Source organism: Chlamydomonas reinhardtii, chromosome 17 (genome assembly GCF_000002595.2).
Source record: "Chlamydomonas reinhardtii strain CC-503 cw92 mt+ chromosome 17, whole genome shotgun sequence".
NCBI classification, from domain to species: domain Eukaryota; kingdom Viridiplantae; phylum Chlorophyta; class Chlorophyceae; order Chlamydomonadales; family Chlamydomonadaceae; genus Chlamydomonas; species Chlamydomonas reinhardtii.
In genome coordinates, this window is record NC_057020.1 from 624,073 (window position 1) to 644,662 (window position 20,590).

A 20,590-nucleotide genomic window follows, 5' to 3' on the forward strand; every position below is an offset into this window, starting at 1 on the left:
GGGGGGAGGGCAGGGGAGGAGAGGGGAGGGGAGGGGAGGGCAGGGGAGGAGAGGGGGGGAGGGGCAGGGGAGGGGCAGGAGAGGGGCAGGGGAGGGGCAGGGGAGGGGCAGGGGAGGGGCAGGGGAGGGGCAGGGGAGGGGCAGGGGAGGGGCAGGGGAGGGGCAGGGGAGGGCAGGGCATGGCAGGGGAGGGCAGGGGAGGGCAGGGGACGACACGCGCACTATCCTGCATGTGTTTTAGTTCTCTTGTGCTTTGCTGGCACTCCCTGCCCCGCGTCAACGTCCACCCACAGGAGATGGAGCAGCAGCGGCTGGAGCTGAGCCCCATCTACTCCCAGATCATCCTCAAGTACTCGACGTACGACAAGCCCCAGCAGGACAAGATGTTCTTTGAGAGCCTCTACGAAACCCTGGTCAGCATCCTCTGTGACGCCTTCTGCTCCCCCAAGATGACGGGGTTCCTGCCCCCGCCCGCCGGCCCCGCGGGCCAGCAGGCGCCGCCTGCAGCCGCCGCCGCCGCAGCTGCAGCAGCGGCGGCGGCAGCCGGCGCCGGAGGCGCCGACAATAGCGCCGCCACCAACGCCGCGGAGTTGGCAGCAAGCCGCCGCTCTGAAATTGAGGGCGAGATCGGCGGCCTGTTCCGGTCTCGGCACTTCAACACCAACCAGCGCAAGTACGCGGCGCCTCGCTCGGTGGACACTCTGGGCGTCAAGGAGCTGTACGCGCTCAAGCACGAGACCAGCAACCGCGCGCTGAACGCCAAGATGCTCACGTCGCTGTACGCCAAGCCGCCCTCGCTGGCGGTGCAGGTGGCGTCGGTCACCAACAGCCCGCTGATCAGCCAGTACATATCCTCGCCCATCGTCGCCCGCGCCAAGGTGAGGCCGCGCGAGACCTGTGAGAGTTAGAGTGAGATGTTACCTGAAGTTACCTCGCATACCCGCTGCGGTGAGCCGCCGGTCTTACCAACCGGAAATCGCGCAACCCCCGCTACTCTAACCTCGAGGGGGGATTAGTGTCCACACGCTCTCAAGGGTGCAAACCCATGCATGTGCTCACGGTACCGTGAGGCCCAGGCACTCCTACGATTCCTAGCTCCGCGTCGTGTGTATGTGTGTGTGTGTCTGTATGTGTGTGTGTGTGTTAAACAAAGAATCAAACGGAACAAAATTCCGCCATACACGCGCGCGCAGTTACCAACAAATACCGACGCCGGTTACCGAGCTCCGCGTTTGTCGATGTTGCCCCAGTTGTCACCTTGAGTATACTCACCCGCATACGTTGCCTGGAACCCCCTACCCGGGCGTTTGGCATTCAGCCTCGTCTCCGAGGTGCGCCCGCATGCGCTGCCATGCTCCGCGTCGGCGACGCGCTACAACGTTTACCGGGCACGCCTAATCCCCGACGTCTCGTCCACAGTCCATAGCCATTCTTACCTATAAGCGAGAGAGAGAAGTAAAAGCATAGGGCGGCAGCACAGAAGTGTCACGGGCATGCAAAATGGCAACGGTGAAGAGGGGCGGCGTGCAACAGGCATGCTACCTAGCGACCTAACACGCATCCCATCCACTAACTATACGAATGCCCGGAAAAAGGGGGGGCGAGTCAGAGGCAACGAAGAGATAAATATCGCTAGGCTGCATGGGCGTCCGTGGCGGGCGGCGGTTATGGAGCCCTGGTATGTAGCTGTGTGTGTGTGTGTGTGTGTGTGTTTGTGTGTGTGTGTGTGTGTGTGTGTGTGTGTGTGACTACGGTTTCCACGGTTATTCTGCCAGATCACGTGAATCGTGTATCTGGTATAACCAACGACAGGGCTCTCAATCGAGGGCTGCCGTGACCTGGCGTTTCCCCGGCAGAGCGCAAACAGCTCGGGAGTCCACAGGGCAACGCACTCCGACCCTTCACCGCGCCAGTAATCCTTGCGGAATTACTACCGGTGTAACAACCTCAGACCCAGCGGGCGAGCTACCTCTTAAAAAACCAGGCGGGCAGACAAAAAACAGCAAACATAACAAAACACGCAGCACGCGACAGCACGCGAAAGCACGACCACAGTGGCTGCGGGGCTGAGTCCTACGACCCGGCAGCCTGCACGACCTCAACCGCAACCTAACCAGCTCTCGACGCCAGGGCAGACAATGCCTAAGGGCAGCCACAAACGCGTCTGGCGTGTGTGTTAAAAAAGGAACGCCTGCTGTCTATTTCGCTACACTTCTCTGTAATAATCTTTGCACCGCCCCCCCCTGGCTACGACTTCACTTCGTAAACTTAATGCGTGTAACCCCCCCCCCCCGCACACACACACACACACACACACACACACACCTGCGCTCCCCCTCAGGTCAAGGACCCGCTGGAGCGGCGGCAGATGTTTGACAGCCTGGCCCAGGGGCAGGCCGCCTCGCCCCGCACCAAGATCAGCCGGGCCTTCAAGTCCATTGCGGCAGCGCGCGGCGTGGACGTCGCCAGCATCAAGTGAGCGAGGAGGTGGAGGAGGAGCTGGAGGGCTCAGGAGGGGGCCACGGGGCTGATGCTTTGTTGGAGGTTGTGGGGGGCGGGGTGGGTTGTTTTGGCCATATCCAGGCAGGGGGCACGGGGCACGGGGCAGACATCCTTTGATGAGCCCCGATACGGGCAGCATCACAAGCACGCCGAACCCGCAACCGCCCACCCACCCACCCAACCCCACTGCGCACCTGCTTGCGCAGGGACAATCTAGCCAACCTGCGCACGGACGCGCAGGGTGCCGAGTCCGTGGGGCTGCTCCCCGCAGACCGCTCCTACCGCGACCGCCGCTCCGTGCCGCGGGGCGTGGTGGCGCCGGAATCCATCGGCCTGGCGGCGGACGAGCAGTTCAACTCGCTAGCAATCCTAAAACGCTACATCCTGTACGGACCGTTGTTGGGGTTCAGCCCGGCGGCGCCTGGCGGCGGTGGCGGCGGCGGCGGGCCGCCGGGCGCGCAGGCCTCCACGGGCACGATTGGCGGCGGCATGGGCGCGGCAACATCGGGAACGTCAACGAGCAGTGTGGGTGGAGGGCTGGCGGGAGGAGGAGGTGGAGGAGGAGGTGGGGGTGGGGGTGCGGGGGCGTCGGCGGGTGGCGGCGCGGCGGGGGGGAAGCCGGAGGGCGGGGACCGGTTGTTTGCGGCGCTGGCGGGTGCTGCGGGGTCGAGCGGCATGACGCGGCTGCAGTCCCTGCTGCCGCGATTGCAGGGAGCCGGCAATGCTGACTGATGCTGGTAGCTAGCGGGTGGCTGTGGGTGTTGGACTGTATGTGAGTGACGACGGTGTGCGCAGTGTGCGTGTGCGGTTTGCGTGTGTATTATGGGCTGGGCGCCGACTGTGCGTGTGTGCGACTGTGCGTGAAGGCATGGACATGTACAGGATGAAGCGACATTGCAGAGCAGCTACAAACTGAGCTACAGAAATTAGAAATTGAGGCAGTGAGCCGTTGTTGCAGTTGCTGGAGCTGCAAGAGCTGCTGGTGTTACCGGTGAGCCAGGGAGGGCAGCGGCGGCCTAGGGTGGCCTGCTTGGATAGGGATGCGCGGCGTACGCGTGTTGGGCAGAGGCAGGTTACTTGCTGCTAGGTCCTGCATCTAGCAGGGGTATCCCTGGCCCGAATGGCAAGGCATTGAGTCGTGAACGCAGCATTGAGGTACAAAGTTTGACGGTGCTGGCTCAGGGGGCTACACGGCTGGAGCGGGGGATCGGAGACACTGGACGAGGGCGAGGGAGGGGCAGGTGGCATGGACGTACAGAACAATTTCGCTCGATGTGAATTATTGTATGCACACATATTAAGGCCGTCACACTCAAGACATTCAACATTGCCTGTCGCGCAGCAGACGCGGAGCAACGCCGCCGCACATGCAACCGTCAGCCGAAGTCTAGAACGCCCTTGCCCCACTTAAGGGCTCCCAGGGCTTTGCGAGCAGCAAGCATAACATAAGCCTGCAGTCTTCTCTCGAGCTCTAGAGCCAGCTTGGCGACGCCGGCGAGATGGTGCCAGAGGTACCCGCCTTGTTCAGGGAGATTGCGAAGAGTCTCTCTGCCGAGGGCCTGAAGCCAGCTGCTGCGGCCTGCAACCGCCTACTTGATTCGATTAAGAAGGAGGGCGGCAACGACAGCGCACACAAGAAGCTCGTGAGCGCGCTCGATGCGGTGCCCGTCGACACAATGGCCCGTGTCGTCGCGGGTCTCCAGCCTGCTGCGCAACGCGTGCTGCTCGGGCTGAGCGACAACATGGAAGACGCGTTCCTCAGAGCCCGACTGGTGCCAGAGCTGGCCCTCAAAATGCTGGAGGCCGCCAACGTCGGCCCGGAGCAGCTGCTTGGCGCGATGTACGGCCCAGTGCTCGACTACAGCTCTGATGACGAGGACGCCGAGGCGGCGGAGGGCCTGGCGTCCATGATACTGACCCGCGCCGATGGAGGGGCCAGCGGTGGCAAGGCCGCCGTCAAGGGCAAGGCTGCCGCCAAGGGGAAGGGTGGTGCCAAGGATAAGTCGGAGTCACAGGGGCCGCAGGAGGAGGAAGGCGGCGGCGAGGATGAGCCTTGGTTCTGCGGCGCGGCGCGGCTGGGACACCTGGGTGTGCTGCGCAAGGCCGTAGCAGCAGCGGCGACCAAGCCGTCGCAGGAGCAGCTGGCGGCGGCGCTGCGGGCGGCGGTGCTGTGCGGCCGCCGCGACGCCTACCGACTGCTGCTTGACGAGTGCGGGGCGCCGGCCGACGCCGTCGACATTGCCCGCGACCTGATGGCTGTAGCAACCGGCAGCACTGGCTGTAGCAGTGCCGCTGCCAGCGGCGCTGCCGGCGGGGTGGCGCCGGCGGCGGCGGCGCTGCGTTGGCGGCGGCTGCAGCAGGACCGGGTGGCGCAGGCGGTTCAGCTGTTGGTCGCAGTCGCCCGGGAGCGCGGCCAGCTGTCGCAGGTGGGGCCGGAGCTGATCCTGAGCGCGCTGGCGGCGGCGGCACAGGCGCTACAGCCGGAGGCGGTCCGCGCGCTGGCGGCGACGGCGCACGGGGCTGTAGCAGCCGGCGGCGGCGACGGCGAGGAGGCTGTAGCAGGCGCCGCCACCGCGCTTCTGTGGGAGCTTGTGTGCGGCGGCGCCGGCGCGGGACAGCCGCTCGGGATGCGCGGCGGCATCGACGACGACTCCGCCGCCAAGGCTGCGGCCGGCGGCGGCGCCGAGGATGGGGACGAGGAGGACCAGGGTCCTGGGGAGGATGGGGAGATGCCGGAGGACGCGGCGCTGTCGCCGCAGTTTGCCACCTACAAGGCGCTGGTGGCGGCGGGCGGCGCGCGCGTGCGGCTGAGCCCGGCGCAACTGCGGGAGCTGCAAGCGCGGCCGGGCGCGGCGGCGGCACTGGCGGCTCTTCCCGGCGATGAGCTGGTCCGTGTGGCGGCTGCGGGCGGTGGTGCTGGCGGTGGCACGGCAGCAGGGGACACCCAGCCTCTTGAGGCGGCGGCGGGTAAAGGCGCGGAGCCGTGGGCCTCGGACGTGGCCTCAGTGGCAGCGCTGGCAGGACTGCGAGAGGCAGGCGGCGGCAAGGAGGGACCGGCGGCGGCGGCGGCCGCCGCCGCCATCGCGGCGGCGTCGACGGAGCTGAGTTGGGCTGAGGTGCCGCTGCTGCAGAGCCCTGCTGCGGCGCCCCAGGCGGCTGCTGCCGCCGCACCTGCGGCGAAGAAGCGCAAGACGGATACGGCAGAAGCGGCGGCGTTGGCGGCGGGGGTAGAGGTGGAGCCGGCGGACGGCGTGCATGTGCTGCTAGCGGCGGCGCATGTGGGCAACGCCGCCGCGTGTCTGTTCCTCCTCACCGGAGATGGCGATGACGAGGAGCGGGATTTGGATGAGGATGAGGATGAGGAGCCCGAGGAGGAGGAGGAGGAGGAGAAGGAGAAGCAGCGCGGGCGGGCACTTCCTGAGGAGGCACGGCCGCGGCCGGGGGAGGTGGTGCAGGCGGTGCAGGTGGCGGCGCGGCGCGGCGGCGGCGGCGCCGCCAGCGGCTGCTGGCGGCTGGTTGACATGCTGGTTGGCCGGCTGCTGTGTCAGGTCATGATGGATCAGATCATGCAAGTGACTGGCGGCGGCGCCGGCGGCGGTGATGGCGGCGGCAGCGACGATGACGCTTCGGATGGGGAGGGCAAGAAGAGGCGGCGCGGCGCGGAGGCCGCTGGCGGCAGCGGGAGCGGGAGCAGTGTTGCCGAGATGATTGCGAGCAACCCCAACCTGAAGCTGTTGTGTCACGTGGTCTCGGGCGACGGCGCGTCGGCGGGCGACATCATGGCGGGGCGTGCCGGCGACGACGACGACGACGACGCGGGCGAGGAACGCGAGGAAGGCGACAAGGAGAAGGAGAAGGAGGAGGAGGAGGAGGCGGCGGCGGCAGACGGCATGCCTGCCAGCTCGTACTGGGTGGCTCGGGCGCTGCAGCTGGCGGCGTCACGCGGCGACGTGGGGCGAGTGGTTGAGCTCATGGCTGGCATCGAGGTGCGCTGCCGCCAGGAGCGCGAGCAACAGCAACAGCAGAAGGAGGGCAAGGAGGGGGCTGGGGGCGAAGCGACGCTGACGTGGGGTCAGGCGGTGCTGGGGCGTGGCGTGCTGGCGGCGATGCGCACGGCGGTGGGCGCGCTGGCGGGCGCCCGCCGGCTGCGGGTGCCGGAGGAGCGGCGGGTGCGGCTGCTGGGCGGGCGCAAGGTGGTGCAGGTGCTGGCGCACGCCAGCGGCCGGCAGCCGGCGGCGGCTGTAGCAGAGGGCGTGGCGGAGGTGCGGGCGGCTGTAGCAGCGGCGCACGCGGAGCTGCATTACGCCTGCAAGGCCGCGCGTGAGCGCGGCAGTAAAAGCACTGCTGCAGCCGCTTCCAGCGCGGCTGGTGCGGATGGCAGTAGCACTGTGCAGCTGTGTGGCTTCCGGTGGGGGGCCGTGGCGCCGGCGGTGCGGGAGGCGATTGAGGAGGCCCGGTCGGAGGCGGTGGGTGGCGGTGGGGTGGGGGGTGAGGAGGCAGACGGGCTGTGGGAGAGCTGGGAGAGTTCAGAGGAGGCGGAGGAGTATGGGGATGAGGAGGCGGAGGAGGAGAGCGACGAGGAGATGGAGATGGGCGAGGGAGAGAGCGGGAGCGGGAGCGGGCTAAGCGGAGAGGAGTCGGATGGGGAGGATGATGAGTGAAGAGGTCTGGACGTGTGCGGGACGCGGCGCGTTCAGTTTTAGCTTGGAATGCGGTGGGGTTTGAGGCTTTGCGTGACGGCTTGTGGTAAGAGCAGAACTACACGAGTGAGTGTGTATCGAAGGGTAGGAGCTGCGAGATGGGGATACCAGTGTGAGCCTTTGCACAGGTTTCCGGTCGTTTGAATGGGCCACATAGCCATCAGAGGCAGGCTTTGGAGACGTGGCAATGCTATGTCAGAATGAAGCAATCCATTGCGAAGTCTGCCAGTCCTACCCAAGCGGCAGGCGCCTCAAACGCGAGTCACACGACGGCAAACGCCTCAAACGCGAGTCACACGACGGCCTTACATATCCGGGCTGCAGCGCCCATCGCAGCGGCAAGCAGCGCCACGCCCCACACAGCTTAATGGGCATGTCAGCTGAACCGGGCATTACCAGGCATGGCACCCCCAAACAGGAATGGTCCAGCCGCATTGCATTCAGCCAAATCAAGCGATGTATTCCGTGAGCCGCACCTCCTCCCAACCCCACCGCTACGATCACGCCGCGCTTGACCGCGCTCATTTGTCCACCATCCGGTATTCTTAAACCTGCCTGGAAACACAAGCTCACAGCTCTGTTCGCGACCAACGGGCTCCATGGCCCACCATCTCCCCCTCAAGCCGCCGCCACGCCGCCGCCGCCGCCTCGGCCCCAGGCCGCATACGTGTCCAGCTCTGCCGCACTCAGCGCCGGCCGCACCGCCGCCACTGCCGCCGCGAAGTGCCGCGCCGCCACCTGCTCCGCCCCCTGCAGGTCCTCACGCAGCGCCGCCAGGGCCGCCTCGCGACACACAGCCGCCAGCTCCGCGCCTGCAGGGCCAGGGGCCAGGGATCAGGGCGTGAAAACGTGACAGGGCAGGGACGCAAGCACTGACACCCTACACACATACATGCAAGTGGGAACACTGAAATCCGATGCATTTTAAGCCTAGCAGTGAATCCGCCAGGCCACCTGTGTAGTTGTGGGTCTGCGCCGCCACCGCCGCCAGGTCCACATCCGGCGCCAGCGGCAGTTTGCGGCTGTGCACCTGGAGAGCTGCCCGGCGGCCCTCCTGTGGGGGGCAGTGATGTAGCGGGGTAGCAGTGGTGGGTGGTGTGTGTGAGGACACATGACCAAGAAAGCTTTGTGACTGTGTGAAGCTTTGCAAAGGCACTGGGCACACAATCGCCATTGCACATTGTACCACAGCTTTCGCCACAAGCAAGAAAGCAAGCAAGAAGGGAGAGGCAAGCATGGAGGCGCGTGGCTGTGGCGGGACGTGCCTGGTCGGGCGGCGGCACGTAGAGCAGGGTGGTGAAGCGGCCGGGGCGCAGTAGGGCAGGGTCCACCGCGCCGGGCCGGTTGGTGGCGCCAAGCACCAACACACCTGCGCGCGGGAGCGGGGCAGCAGGGGTCAGGGACGGGTCACCGACTTCTACTTCAATCAGAGTGAGGGAGGGGAGCCGAGCAAATGCAGGCGGTATAGATGGGGGAATGGCGTGTGTGTTTTGACACGGCTGACACGCCACACCGGCCCCTGACAGCCCCCACCTGCCGCCAGCTCGATGCCATCCATCTCCGTCAGCAGCGTGGTCAGCAGCCGCACTCCCGCGTCCGGACCGCCCACACCGCCGCCGCCCTCGCCTCCCTCCTCGCGCCGGCCTGCGACGGGCGCGCGACCGTGGAAGCAGCGTGTGACTTGATCCGCCCGGATCCACTCTCGGTGTGAATGATCATTCCACCCCCAAACACCTCAACCGAACATGCATAACTCCTGAAACAAAAACCCCATCTCGCACCCGCCACGGCATCCAGCTCGTCGAGAAAGATGATGGTGGGCGCCGCCGCCCGCGCGCGTTTGAAGCAGTCGCGCAGGGCCGCCTCGCCCTCGCCCACGTACATGCAGAACAGCTGCGCGCAGCTCAGAGCCAGGAATGTGGCGCCGCTGGCTGTGGCGGCCGCACGAGCCAACGTGGTCTTGGAGCAGCCTGTGTGAGGGCGGTGGCGCGTGGCGGGCGTGGATTACAGGGCTTGGAGGCAATACCTTCAATAGGTGAGTTAGGAGGGACTACCGAGGGAGGCATCAATACCGGTGACAGGGAGGGAAAGGGAACCTGCCGAGGGAAGTGCGCTAGAGGGGCGGGCAAGAGGGGCTGAGGGAGACAAGCACGGCGTGTGCACGCGCGAGAAGAAAAGCAGAGGAGCGAACACATCGCCATCCCCGCATCTCCCTGTACAATCCCGGCGTGTGCCGGCCTGAGCCCTGCGGCGGCCTCTCTCACCCGGGGGACCATGCAGTAGGACGCCACGCGGCGCCGACAGCCCCAGCCGCTCGAATGCAGCAGCGTGCATCAGCGGCCATTCCACGGCCTGACGCAGCCGCCGCTTCACCTCCTCGAGGCCACCCACGTGCTCCCAGCTGCGTGTGTGTGGTTGAGTGGTTGAGGGGTTGGTTGGTTGGTTGGTTGGGTGGGTGGAAAGTCGGCGTGCGCACGGTATGTAATTTAAGACTGCCAACACCAATGTGATTTGCAATGGTATTTATTCGTGTGTGTACAATGATCATCTGCACTTTATCCCGTTGGGAAAGCAGGTCTAGCAGGTCTGAGCACCAGTGCCAGCCTCCAAACAGCCGCACACACACACACACACACACACACACACACACACACACACACACACACACACACACACACACACACACACACACACACACACAAAGCCACTCTCACCTGACCGGCGCGATGTCCACTTCCGCGCCGCGCACAATGGACGGCCGGACCTTCTTCATCGCCGTGGCCAGGTGCGCCGCCCGCACCACCAGCGCCGGCAGCGGACCCGCCGACATCAGACCTCCCACTCCCCACCCGGCAAACCCTGTAGAACCATCACCAGCACCATCAGCAGTAGCACCAACAGGATCGCCGCCGTCGGCAGTAGCAGCAGCATCGCTACTGTCGGCGGCGGCGCTGGCGCCGATGCCGAGCGCCGCCGCCGCCACCTCGGCCAGCGCCGCCATTGCGGCCTCGCGAGTGGCCGCAGCCAGGTCTGCGCCGCTGTAGCCGTGGCAGGCGGCTGCTACTGCAGCCAGGTCCACGTCGGCAGCCAGCTGCAGCCCGCGCGTGTGCAGTCTGATGGGTTGCAGGCGGGGGGTTGGGTGGGTTGGCAGGCGGGAGGCAAAAAGCGGGGTGGCGTGCTTGACGTGTACAAAATACAGAGTGGCACAAGGCTTGGAGGCCGGGGCAGCTGTGGTGAGACCTAGAAAGCATACGGTGTGTGAGAGGGGGCATAACGTATGTCCATCCGCCGTAACCATCCCCCACCCAACCACTTCCACCCACCCACCCCCACCTCAGTATGTCTGCCCGCTGCGCCGCATCCGGCAGCGCCACCAGCACCTCGCGATCCAACCGCCCGGGGCGGCGCAGCGCGGGATCCAGGGCGTTGGGGCGGTTGGTTGCGCCAACCACCACCAGGTGGCCTGTGCACGGTTGGTCGGTTGACTGGTTGGTTGATGTGTATTAATGGGTTGGTATGCGGTTGGGGTAATGTGAAGGTGTTGAGTGTGCCACACTTTTTCCGGTAGTCACAGCGGCATAGCGGACAGGTTAAGCCAAGTTGCCCCCCCCCCGCTACGGCGTCCAGCCGTCCACCCAGTGTGGTCATGTGGACTCACAAACACCCCCTGCCCATCTCATCACCATATAGCACACCGTATCATAGTCGGCCCCCAATCCAGCCCTGCACACCTTTCTGCGGGGCGCTTGTCGACGCCGGCCCCTGCTGCCCCTGCCCCTGCTGCCCCTGCCCCTGCAGCCCAGTGGCCCGGCCCGTGGCGGCTCCGTCCAGCAGCGTGAGCAGCTGCGCCACCACCCGCGAGTCGTGGGAGCGGCCGCCGTCACGGCGCGGGCACAGCGCGTCAACCTGCGCCGCGCGTGAAAGGACATGCACGCACGTGCAAGGCCATATGCACACACGTAACACACAGGTCCGAGCTCAGCCTCAGACCGAGGACAGACTCGCACCGCACTTGATGCCGTGGTATTATCCTCATACTGTCCACCAGCCGCCTCTCCCCACCTCGTCCAGGAACACCACCGCCACGCGCCCGGCGTCCGCGTCCGCCTGCGCCGCCGCAAACACCTCCCGCAGCCGCCGCTCGCTCTCGCCCGTGTAGGCGCCCGTCACCCGCGCCGCGGTCACCACATGCAGCACCGCACCCGCCTCGGCTACGGGCAAGGTAAGGTGCAGGAGGATGCGGAGGTAGAGGGGGCGGGTGAGTGGAAGGGAAGAGGCTTGGTGCATGTGTGATCACGGTCGGGTTGCATAGCGCTGGTTTCTGCCGACATGTCTGCATGTGCAATGCACCTGCAGCTTTCGCCGCGAGGACCACCTCTAGCTCCACCCAGCCTGCCCCCCCCCCACACAGTCCTGAGTGTTTCTTCCCTTGTGCTTGCTCACATGCGGTGTCGACCCCATCCCTTTGTACCGTTCTGTGGCACGACACGCACGCACCCGCCACTGCCTGCACCAGTAGTGTCTTGCCGCAGCCGGGCGGGCCGTGCAGCAGCAGCCCGCGCGGCCACCGCACGCCCAGCGCCGCCCCCTGGGCCGCGTAGAGCACCGGCCAGGCCACCAGCTCCCGCAGGGCCTGCACCCAGCAGCGGCGGCGGCGGCGGCGGCGGCGGCAGCGCGTGTGCGGCGTGGCGTGGCGTGGTGTGGTGTGACGGGGCAGTGCAGCCATGATGATTCACCAGAGCCATATGGTGGGTGTTTGTGAATGTGTGTGTGCGGTCACCTGCAACGCTGTTGGGTTGCCCGCAATTCGGCTGCCAGCAGTACCGGATTCAGGCACCTGCGGCCCCTGGTCCTGGCCGGAAGCTGACAACTCCGTCGCTGCCCCATCTCCACCCCTGGTAGCGGCGCCTATTGACAGGCCCGCCAGTGCGTCAGCCGCCGCCGCTGCGGCCTCTTCAATTCCATTGGCGGCACTGGCGCCGTCGGCGCTGTCGGCGGCCGCCGGATGGCCGCCGTCCGCGCGCGTCATCATGCCCTGGCCGACGTCACGCTCGCGGTGCCGGCTGCCGCCACTTTGTTAGAAGAGTTCTATAAGAGATGTCAACACAGCATTGGTGGGGGCGTTGGTGGGCGTTGACGTCGGGCGCCTCAGCACGCTGCACCTGTGCAGGTGGTGCGCGACGCCGCGTGTTTGTTGCGAACGAACCCGTTCCAAAGTCATCGAGAGAGCCGCAGCCCCTGCCCCATGCTACTCTCCCCGAGCACCGCGTGATGCAAGGGTGATAGCAGGCGCGAAACAAGTCCTCGCGCAACATAACAACATACCCGGCAATTCTGCGCCCGAAATTACTGTGGCGATTCGCCGCGTGGTGTCCGCTGGTGCAACACTTTCGCGTTGCAGTTTAATATGCCGAATAAGTAAAGTACAAGAACATTAAGTCGTCTCCGCGCGTGTGCAGCCCAGGTGCAAGCCGCCGAGCTTGAACCGCAGGTCCTGTAAACCGACCAACGCTTGGCAATGATTCTATTCTTTACGTATGTTTTGTCAATCTTGAGGACTAGTGCACTGGCGCGGACTGGCATGCAACACCGGCACGCCCCTACCCCACCCCACCCCAACTCCCCAGCCCAGCGAACCGATAGTTCAGGTGAAGCGCAACAGCCAACTTAAGCCCCCTGACCAATCTTGCCTACTCCATCACAGCAGCGCCGCCTGAGTATATACCGGCCCGCCGTCGTTGCCCGCACGGCCGCACCTGCCACCGTTGCCCGCGCGGCCGCGCCCGCCGCCGCCGCCCTCACCCTGTGGCGTATCCTGACCTGGGCCCCTTGCGTGGCTACACTAGCGCAGGGCCTCAGCCCTCAGGAGTCAGGAGCGGACGCTATAGGCACGAGAACGGTACACGCAAAAGCACCAGGGAGAGCTGACGCTCCACGGAACTGCGGCAGGAAGACATGAAGCGAGGGCAGGGCGGCCTTCAGCGGCTGAGCGGAAAGGATTACTTGCTCGTGATGGAACATGGCAAGGGGCAGGAAAGCGTAGTCCCGATGTGTGTGGCTCCCACCCGTGCCCACATAAATGCGTAGCGAGAAGGGACAAGGCATTGGTGCGTCGTTCGCGCGCTGTTACTGTACCGACGGTAGCTGGCAGGTTGTGTCGATGTTTTGCTGACGCGCATTCCTCACGCTCCGGGCGCCCGGCCAAGGCGATAGCACCACACAGACTCAATGCGACGCCACACCGCGCGGATAGCATAGCCGATGCGCACCTGCAGGCAGTTGACCGGCGTCCACGGATGAGCTGTGTAGACGAGCACTAGCGTAATGCAACGGCGTGCAGCAAAACAATGGCCGGGCGACAGTGTGACAAGCAGGGGCAAGAACAAGGCGAAGCAAAGCAGAAGAGGGGCCCGAATGTGTACGACAATTGTGGCGGGCAGGCCGAATGCGGTGCAACACGCCAACAACACAACCGGAGGTGAGGAAGCGTTGCTGATGGTGAGGATAGGTGCTGCGACGCTCGGTAGGGGAGCTGTGGCCGCGCACTAGATGGGAGGAAGTTTCCGAGGTGTTGTTTCCGAGGCATTGTTTGGGGCTGATGTTTGTGGCTGATTAAGAAAGAAGCAGAGTTTCGGCTGTGAGCGGCTGGCGAGGAGAGGCGAGGGCTGTTGCGTTTTGGAAGGCGGGCGGAAGGCCGCACACGCCGGGAGTCGGGCAGGCTGTAGATTTCGCTGAAGCTGCGTTTGAGAAGGGAGCCGAAGGGACAGCTGGGGTGGGACAGCTGGAAGGGACAACTGGAAGGGACGACTGGAAGGGACAGCTGGGAGGGACATCTGGGAGGGGACAGCGGATGTGGGACTGCTGGGGTGGGACAGCTGGGGAGAGGCACGGGACAGCTGGCATGGGACGCTGGGTGGCTGCAGAGGCTGGCAGCGCTGGGGCTGGTACGTAGGTGGGTACTTGGGTACGCGGCTGGATGGAGCCCGGGCTCACGAAGAGCTCCCCGGTGGCATGACAGGAGGCGGCGTCTTAAAATCATCAGCCCTGCGGCACGGGAGCGCGGAGAGGGGACACGCGCACACACACAGGGCAAAACACAGCCAGGACGGAAGGAAAGGATTACTTGCACTCGTGATGGAACATGGCAAGGGGCAGGAAAGCGTAGTCCCGATGTCATTTCTGTGCAGGCGCGGGCCCCAATGCTGCCGCTTGGCGACCGTAGGCACCCATGTAGGGAAGGTCTATGACTCAATGAAAACGTATGCCCCCGTGTCGCGCCCTATGATAGGACAATGAACGTTTCGTGTGCCTGTCTTTTGGCTGTGGGGTTTGTGTCTCTGTTACCTACACAAGCACACAAGGCAAATGCGTTTACGCAGCCCTGCTCAACGTACTGTGTGGCTTAGCTCCAGACTCCGGCCGGAGATGTCGCTATTCCCGTCGTAGGAGTTGATCAGACTCTCAAATATTACAACGAGACTAGGCTTGGTCTGTAATACGGGGCGCACGTTCGGGACGAGAGCCAAAAGACGAGCTGGTGGCTCTCTCCCACGCACTTGGCCTCGAGACGTCGCTGCCTCCATGCAGTACGACGCTCTTATCCAAACAGATCTTTCTATAGTCCGCGCATACAAGCGTGACTCCAAATCATGCAGGACGTAAATCTTATTGTCTTGTCTGCACGCTAATGATAAAGAGGAAATGCAAAGACCGGACCCAATGGTCGGTGTGACACGGCACGCACGCTCACACGCCAGGACACGACAGCTGTCGCGCCCGTACGTGTGTACACAGACATTCCACGTGCCTACGCGGGACTCCCCCCCCAGTCAACAGCGTATTGGAAAGACGCCGAGACTGCTATAAGTAGGCGCTAAGTTGAAAAACACGCATAAAGATCGCACTTAAAAGATGGAAACACTCACAACCGGACCGCCAGTGGTGCGCACAAAGGCACTCCGCGCCATCACAGATGCAAAGATCACAATCCACACACAAGTGCCACACGGAATCACCACCAACTTCTGCTCCCGCTGCATCGAGCGCAACCACTTCAGGCGCGCCGAATCAGCCTGCGTGACATACTCCCAAGGCAACTTGGCAGCTACACACACACTCGAATGCTTGCTAGCCGCCGGCAGGGCAACATCTGCCATCTCCGGGGATACATCTAGTAAAGCCACACCATTAAACACACCATCAGACTTGGCCTTCTCAAAGCTCTTCTCCTCAACACATCGCACATCCTCCTTCTCCATGCTAAACCTCACCCGACAACCGTTGCTACGAAGCACTTCCACTACCTCATCACTGCACTTCCACGGCACAAACACGCTTCCACACAGATCCAGCGGAATGACCTCGCACAATTGCTCCACCTCAGACGCCGTCATGGGCTGGGCACGCACCCGTCCAGTGCGCGCCGCACAGGCCAGCCGCTCCGCCTTCTCAGCCATGTGCTCGCCCGGCATGGACGCGCAGAGAGCTCCACGCGCATGCTCCACGTTGGTCAGGTCTCCCAGCTCGCCCACACTTGCAGCGGCAGCTGCGTGCTTGGTAGGCTTGGCGGTGGTAATCCTGTTGCGGAGCTCAGGCAGCGACAGCATCTCCGACACACCATCCTCATACTCGACAGTGAAATAGTGAGCACGCCCGCGCCTTCCCGCGTAACTGGCGACGCCCAGTTGCCGTTTTGACCTCCTGTTCCTGCCCTTCCCTTCACGCATGACAGTAGCTCCCACCAGTTTCTGCCTTACATCATGCTCGGTTACAACTGCTCTGTGCATTCTTCCACTAAAGTCAGCCCATATTCTATCTTACATGCCGTGGACCCAGTCATTCCACCGGCAATCAAAGAGCGTTTTGCCGAAGAAGTTAACCTCGACGACCCTGAAGCGGCCGCTCGTTCTATCATGCAACGTGGAACTGCTGTTAAGCGCAATATGACAATCGCAGGCGGTAACTTGCTGACGGCTCAGCACCGCGACAAGCTTCGTTACGCTGCGTTGCGCACTGGAGGCATGTCCCCGGTACTACGTAGGTTTGAAGTAGGTGACTACGTGTACTACAGGAACACCACAGCTCGCACTAGCTTAGAGGCGACAGCGCGGCCGGACATTTATCGTGTCATTGAGGCGCGTCCCTCAGGCGTGCTGGTGCTGGAGGGTAAGTGTGGCACGACTATTACAGCGCATGTGTCGCACTGCGCGCCCTGCCATCTGCCGATAGCGGACCAGGTTGTGGACCCGCGGCTGGCGCGGCCGGCCCCCACGCACCACTGTGAGGTATGCAAGTTCCCGGACGGGGAAGAGTGGATGCTGCTTTGTGACGCGTGCGGCACGGGATGGCATACGTACTGCTTGAAGCCACCTGTGAAGGAGATCCCGGAGGGAACCTGGGTTTGTCCTAACTGCACTAAGAAGGGTGTCACTCCCGAGGAAGTAGATGCCAAGGGCCCAACACCTGCACCACGCTCACTGCAACCGCCCATGCATGGGTGTTTGCAGATCTGTTACGCCGGCCTCTGCAAATGGCCGTGTTGGCCACGGTGTAGGCGGCCTAGAGCGCATGCGTAGCGAGCGAGAGGGAGGCGCAAGACGATCACGTTCTGGCTTACATGTTGCCAAAGAGTTTAACGTCCACTAGGACGGGTCCCTCAATAGAACGGTCAAAGACTAGCTCGCCTAGGATCGGAATGAGAGACGGCTCTAGCCGCTCTCAGACGCGACCTATATCCTCTCTCGGATCACCCGTACTCCGGCCTCCCATGCAATACACCATGTCGGGCCAACCAACCTCGGGCACGTTCCCCTATTCCCACACGCCAAAACCACATCCAAATCACTCAGTCACACGATATGCACGGTCACACGCCAGGTCACGACAGCTGTCGCGCCCTATGATAGGACAATGAACGTTTCGTGTGCCTGACGGCGACTCCCCCCCCAGCGTGCGGCGCAATGTCAATGCGGCGCTCGTCTGCAACGTCTGGGCCTGTGCAGGGTGTGCCGTATGCATATTGCCAGTCTGCGTGCGTGTACGTCTGTCCCAGAGCAGTCATGCGTCTGAAAGTCTCACAAACCATGCCTACACTGCCTTGGTGTGAACCGCAATGGAGAGGGCTCGCGGGCGTGATAGCCATGCGCGTTGAGCCTGTCGCTCCGTTCACGGCGGCTAATGGCGAACCTCAGACATAACACAACCAAATGAGCCTCAGGGCATTCAGGGCACCACTCCTATGAGCTCCTGGGCGAGCTGGGGCATACAGCGCCTCCAACATCGATGCAACGTGTGCGTCTCAAACACTGAAAGACATGAGCACGACATACGCAACTTCAATGACTGCCATGTATGAACCTACAGAACTCGTCAACACCTTCGACTGCGCGAGTTATCGCATTTTGCAGATGCTCTCCACCGCGGCGTTTCGCTCCGGCACTCGGCAACGTCCGCATCATGGCGATCTCCGTCCTCAAGCTGGCTTAAACTCCCCAACGCTCTGTGGGCATTCTTCCGTTAGAATGATTTGAGCGCCAGCGGCCGTCTACTCCGCTCGCTAGTAGTCGCGATCTGCTCAGGATAATATCGATCACAGTCAGATAGGTCCGAACATAGCTCCATGGTCTAGGCAGATCGGCCAGAGCAAAGAGCGACTGATCATGGTGGTGTCGGCGATGGCAGAACGCCTCCCGCGTCTCTCATTCCGATGTTTGCAGATCTGTTACGCCGGCCTCTGCAAATGGCCGTGTTGGCCACGGTGTAGGCGGCCTAGAGCGCATGCGTAGCGAGCGAGAGGGAGGCGCAAGACGATCACGTTCTGGCTTACATGTTGCCAAAGAGTTTAACGTCCACTAGGACGGGTCCCTCAATAGAACGGTCAAAGACTAGCTCGCCTAGGATCGGAATGAGAGACGGCTCTAGCCGCTCTCAGACGCGACCTATATCCTCTCTCGGATCACCCGTACTCCGGCCTCCCATGCAATACACCATGTCGGGCCAACCAACCTCGGGCACGTTCCCCTATTCCCACACGCCAAAACCACATCCAAATCACTCAGTCACACGATATGCACGGTCACACGCCAGGTCACGACACCCGCCTCGGTATGTAGCGGCATGGCCCCCCCATCGTATGCCTGCCTTGGCACCAGTGCTCTCTCTCTCACACGTTCTCTCACCGGCTCGACGCTACCCGCCAATACTCATGCACTTGCAACGTTGGTGCGGATGAATAGGCAATTGAACGTCAGCCCGTGTTCACCCACCCCCTTCGACGTGCACTTGCAAATCGCAGTGGCACCATTCCCGCGTCGCAGCGTCCCCCTTCAACCCAACCTCATTCATTGGTCATGCCTCGCTCACTTTCACAATCAGTCATTCTGCACCGTAATAACCTCAAACAGCACGGACATCGTAATCAGTGCACCTGCCAGTGCACCTGCTATACATACATGCCCCCCAACCCATGGCGCGATCGCTAGCTGATTACTGCTATCTTCGACTCACACTTCACAGCTGTGGCTGTTCACCTCTACAGCTGCTCTCACCCCGAGTAGCAATCACGCCGACAGAACCTCTGCAACAATGCTATGACGAATGAATATTGATATTCAGCGGGATGGTAGACACCCTCATCCCGCGAGTGACGCAACATGGACGCAACGCGGACCGCTGCCGTGTCGTCCCCTAGTTCCTGCTACCGTATCATGCCCATAGCAATGCTACCTCTGTGTTCTAGCTGGCGACCTTGTACACTGCCACCAGTCAGCCCGACCATGCCGCGCCGACACTAGCCCAGCCTGTTGTGCCGCAGCATGCCCTGCAGCTCTAAGCTTCATGAGCGGCTGCCGGCAGCCCAGCTCCCGCCCGCTGCCTGCAGTTGGCGCTCCTCTAGATGTAGGCGACGGGCCGAGCCCCCGGCAGCACAATTCCTAGCTCCTGCTTGTATAGAAACGCAAATGCCGCGTAGATGGCACTGGACCCACAGAAGAAGCCCCAGTAACCCGCGGCCTGCTCGCATTCCGGGCTCCAGACTCCGCCGGAGAGCAATGCGAACGTAATAACTAGCGTGCTGTGGGGGCGAGTAAGGGATGGAAAGCGGAGCAAAGGCGGCGTAAGTACTGTCAAATGACGACGTTCACACCAATGTGTGCGGGAATCCCCTGCCAAGAGAAACAATCCGGAACGACGATTCCCTCACGTACAATCCGAAAGGAGTGGTACCGGGCCCAAATCACATGCCGAATGCCCAATCCAGATGGCAGCCCACCTGAAGATGGTCATCAGACAGCCGTTCTTGCGCAGCGTCACGATGAAGAAGCCGAAGGTCAGGACGGCCCACAGACCGCACCACAGGGACTTGCCGCTCTTGACGCCAGGGAACATTGCTTTGTTGGTGATCGACAGGTACTCAAGCAGGAACCAGCCCATCCAGAAGGCGCCGTAGGAGGCGAAGGCAGTGCCGCCAAAAGTGTTGCCCTTGATCAGCTGTTGGGGCAATACGCGCACGTGGGCACACAAGCGCATGAAGCATACCGTACACAGGAGCATACTGAACAAACCGGCAAACAGGCGAGCGGCTGCGTTATACAAAAGTTATTTACTCCAGGGACCGTTCCAAGGCACGGGGGCTCATGGTCAGGGTGGGGCGGATTTGCACAGCAGCGGCCCTCGGCAGTGCGGCACGCACCCACCTCCAGCACGCCGGCGACGAACTGGCCCAGGCCACCGTAGAACATCGCGTAACAGAAGACCGTGGGAATGAAGGCTTTTGTGGTCCACTCAGTCGTGACAAACATCAGCATGCTGTGACGTAAGGGGCGAAGCACAAGTAAAGGTGCCAGTAAGCCACATGCGCGAGGCGATTCTCCGGCCCACGTCGGGCAGATAAAGTGTGTCCCCAGTGGCAGAGCAAAAATTGTCAAGCAGCCCGAATCTGAGCATCTAGCTTCGAGGCACATTCAGGCAAGTTGTGGTGCCCGTAATTCACCAAATTTTGGTGCTGCCACCCCCAAGACCGTTTACGCGAAAGCCCTCAGACAACGCTAAATGCCCTTGACATGCCCCCATTTGTCAGTAGTTGCGTCAAGGCTCACCAAGTTGTCATCCCGAAGCATAGAAGACCGAACGGGCCGGGGTCGCCGCGGACAAACTCATCGGCCTTAGTGCCTGCTTCGCCCGCAGGCTTCAGCATAGCCTTCTGTTTGGGGTCATAGGGCTGCGCCTCTACGTCTAGCGCGCCGTTTAGGTTGGACATCTTTCGGGGTTCTACAGAGCGATTGTCTAATGGAAGGACCCTTATTTTTGCAGGAGTGGTCGTATAATTGCTGTGTAAGCTTATGTGGCTCAATATGATGCTGAAAATAGCCGACTGTATTGCTGATAAAGGG

The 20,590-nt window shown here is 62.9% G+C and overlaps 5 protein-coding genes across 5 annotated transcripts in view; 2 read left to right on the forward strand and 3 right to left on the reverse strand.

The window, feature by feature from the left end:
- The window catches only part of CHLRE_17g700200v5 (uncharacterized protein), a 6,108-nt gene extending 2,306 nt beyond the window's left edge, over nt 1-3,802 (forward strand). The window contains exons 4-6 of the mRNA XM_043071902.1: nt 294-878; nt 2,342-2,475; nt 2,709-3,802. Of these exons, the coding sequence (XP_042914361.1) occupies nt 294-878; nt 2,342-2,475; nt 2,709-3,234 (1,245 nt within the window). The 3' untranslated portion in view covers nt 3,235-3,802. The remainder of the gene's footprint in view (nt 1-293; nt 879-2,341; nt 2,476-2,708) is intronic.
- A 52-nt stretch (nt 3,803-3,854) lies between these two features.
- Nucleotides 3,855-7,316, forward strand: CHLRE_17g700250v5 (uncharacterized protein). The gene has a single exon (XM_043071903.1). It carries the CDS (start codon nt 4,002-4,004, stop codon nt 7,161-7,163), a length of 3,162 nt encoding a protein of 1,053 aa, XP_042914362.1. The 5' UTR covers nt 3,855-4,001; the 3' UTR covers nt 7,164-7,316.
- Nucleotides 7,317-7,328: 12 nt separating this feature from the next.
- On the reverse strand, nt 7,329-12,724 carry CHLRE_17g700300v5 (uncharacterized protein). Its single transcript, XM_043071904.1, has 13 exons — nt 12,528-12,724; nt 11,983-12,364; nt 11,700-11,835; nt 11,265-11,413; nt 10,934-11,108; nt 10,536-10,665; nt 9,917-10,315; nt 9,467-9,603; nt 8,984-9,172; nt 8,736-8,846; nt 8,468-8,571; nt 8,157-8,256; nt 7,329-8,014 (listed from the first exon to the last, which is right to left on the reverse strand). Exons 2-13 carry the CDS (start codon nt 12,229-12,231, stop codon nt 7,821-7,823), a joined length of 2,073 nt encoding a protein of 690 aa, XP_042914363.1. The 5' UTR covers nt 12,232-12,364; nt 12,528-12,724; the 3' UTR covers nt 7,329-7,820.
- A 1,634-nt stretch (nt 12,725-14,358) lies between these two features.
- Nucleotides 14,359-18,092, reverse strand: CHLRE_17g700425v5 (uncharacterized protein). The gene is made up of 4 exons (XM_043071905.1): nt 16,680-18,092; nt 15,611-16,289; nt 14,759-15,512; nt 14,359-14,692 (listed from the first exon to the last, which is right to left on the reverse strand). Exon 1 carries the CDS (start codon nt 17,341-17,343, stop codon nt 17,080-17,082), a length of 264 nt encoding a protein of 87 aa, XP_042914364.1. The 5' UTR covers nt 17,344-18,092; the 3' UTR covers nt 14,359-14,692; nt 14,759-15,512; nt 15,611-16,289; nt 16,680-17,079.
- A 46-nt stretch (nt 18,093-18,138) lies between these two features.
- On the reverse strand, nt 18,139-20,536 carry CHLRE_17g700450v5 (uncharacterized protein). The gene is made up of 4 exons (XM_001691556.2): nt 20,297-20,536; nt 19,895-20,006; nt 19,471-19,688; nt 18,139-19,272 (listed from the first exon to the last, which is right to left on the reverse strand). The coding sequence occupies exons 1-4, from the start codon at nt 20,455-20,457 to the stop codon at nt 19,092-19,094; spliced, it is 672 nt and encodes a 223-aa protein (XP_001691608.2). The 5' UTR covers nt 20,458-20,536; the 3' UTR covers nt 18,139-19,091.
- Between the last annotated feature and the right edge of the window lie 54 nt (nt 20,537-20,590).

Coding starts and splice junctions, on each gene's coding strand:
- CHLRE_17g700450v5 (XM_001691556.2), bottom strand. CDS start 20,457: ATGTCCAACCTAAACGGCGCGCTAGACGTAGAGGCGCAGCCCTATGAC. Junction 20,007..20,296: donor TGCTTCGGGATGACAACTTG/GTGAGCCTTGAC, acceptor CTTACGTCACAG/CATGCTGATGTTTGTCACGA. Junction 19,273..19,470: donor TGTCTGATGACCATCTTCAG/GTGGGCTGCCAT, acceptor TCGCCCCCACAG/CACGCTAGTTATTACGTTCG.
- CHLRE_17g700250v5 (XM_043071903.1), top strand. CDS start 4,002: ATGGTGCCAGAGGTACCCGCCTTGTTCAGGGAGATTGCGAAGAGTCTC.
- CHLRE_17g700300v5 (XM_043071904.1), bottom strand. CDS start 12,231: ATGACGCGCGCGGACGGCGGCCATCCGGCGGCCGCCGACAGCGCCGAC. Junction 11,836..11,982: donor GCAACCCAACAGCGTTGCAG/GTGACCGCACAC, acceptor TGCTGGGTGCAG/GCCCTGCGGGAGCTGGTGGC. Junction 9,604..9,916: donor GTGGACATCGCGCCGGTCAG/GTGAGAGTGGCT, acceptor ACACACACGCAG/CTGGGAGCACGTGGGTGGCC.
- CHLRE_17g700425v5 (XM_043071905.1), bottom strand. CDS start 17,343: ATGGCTATCACGCCCGCGAGCCCTCTCCATTGCGGTTCACACCAAGGC.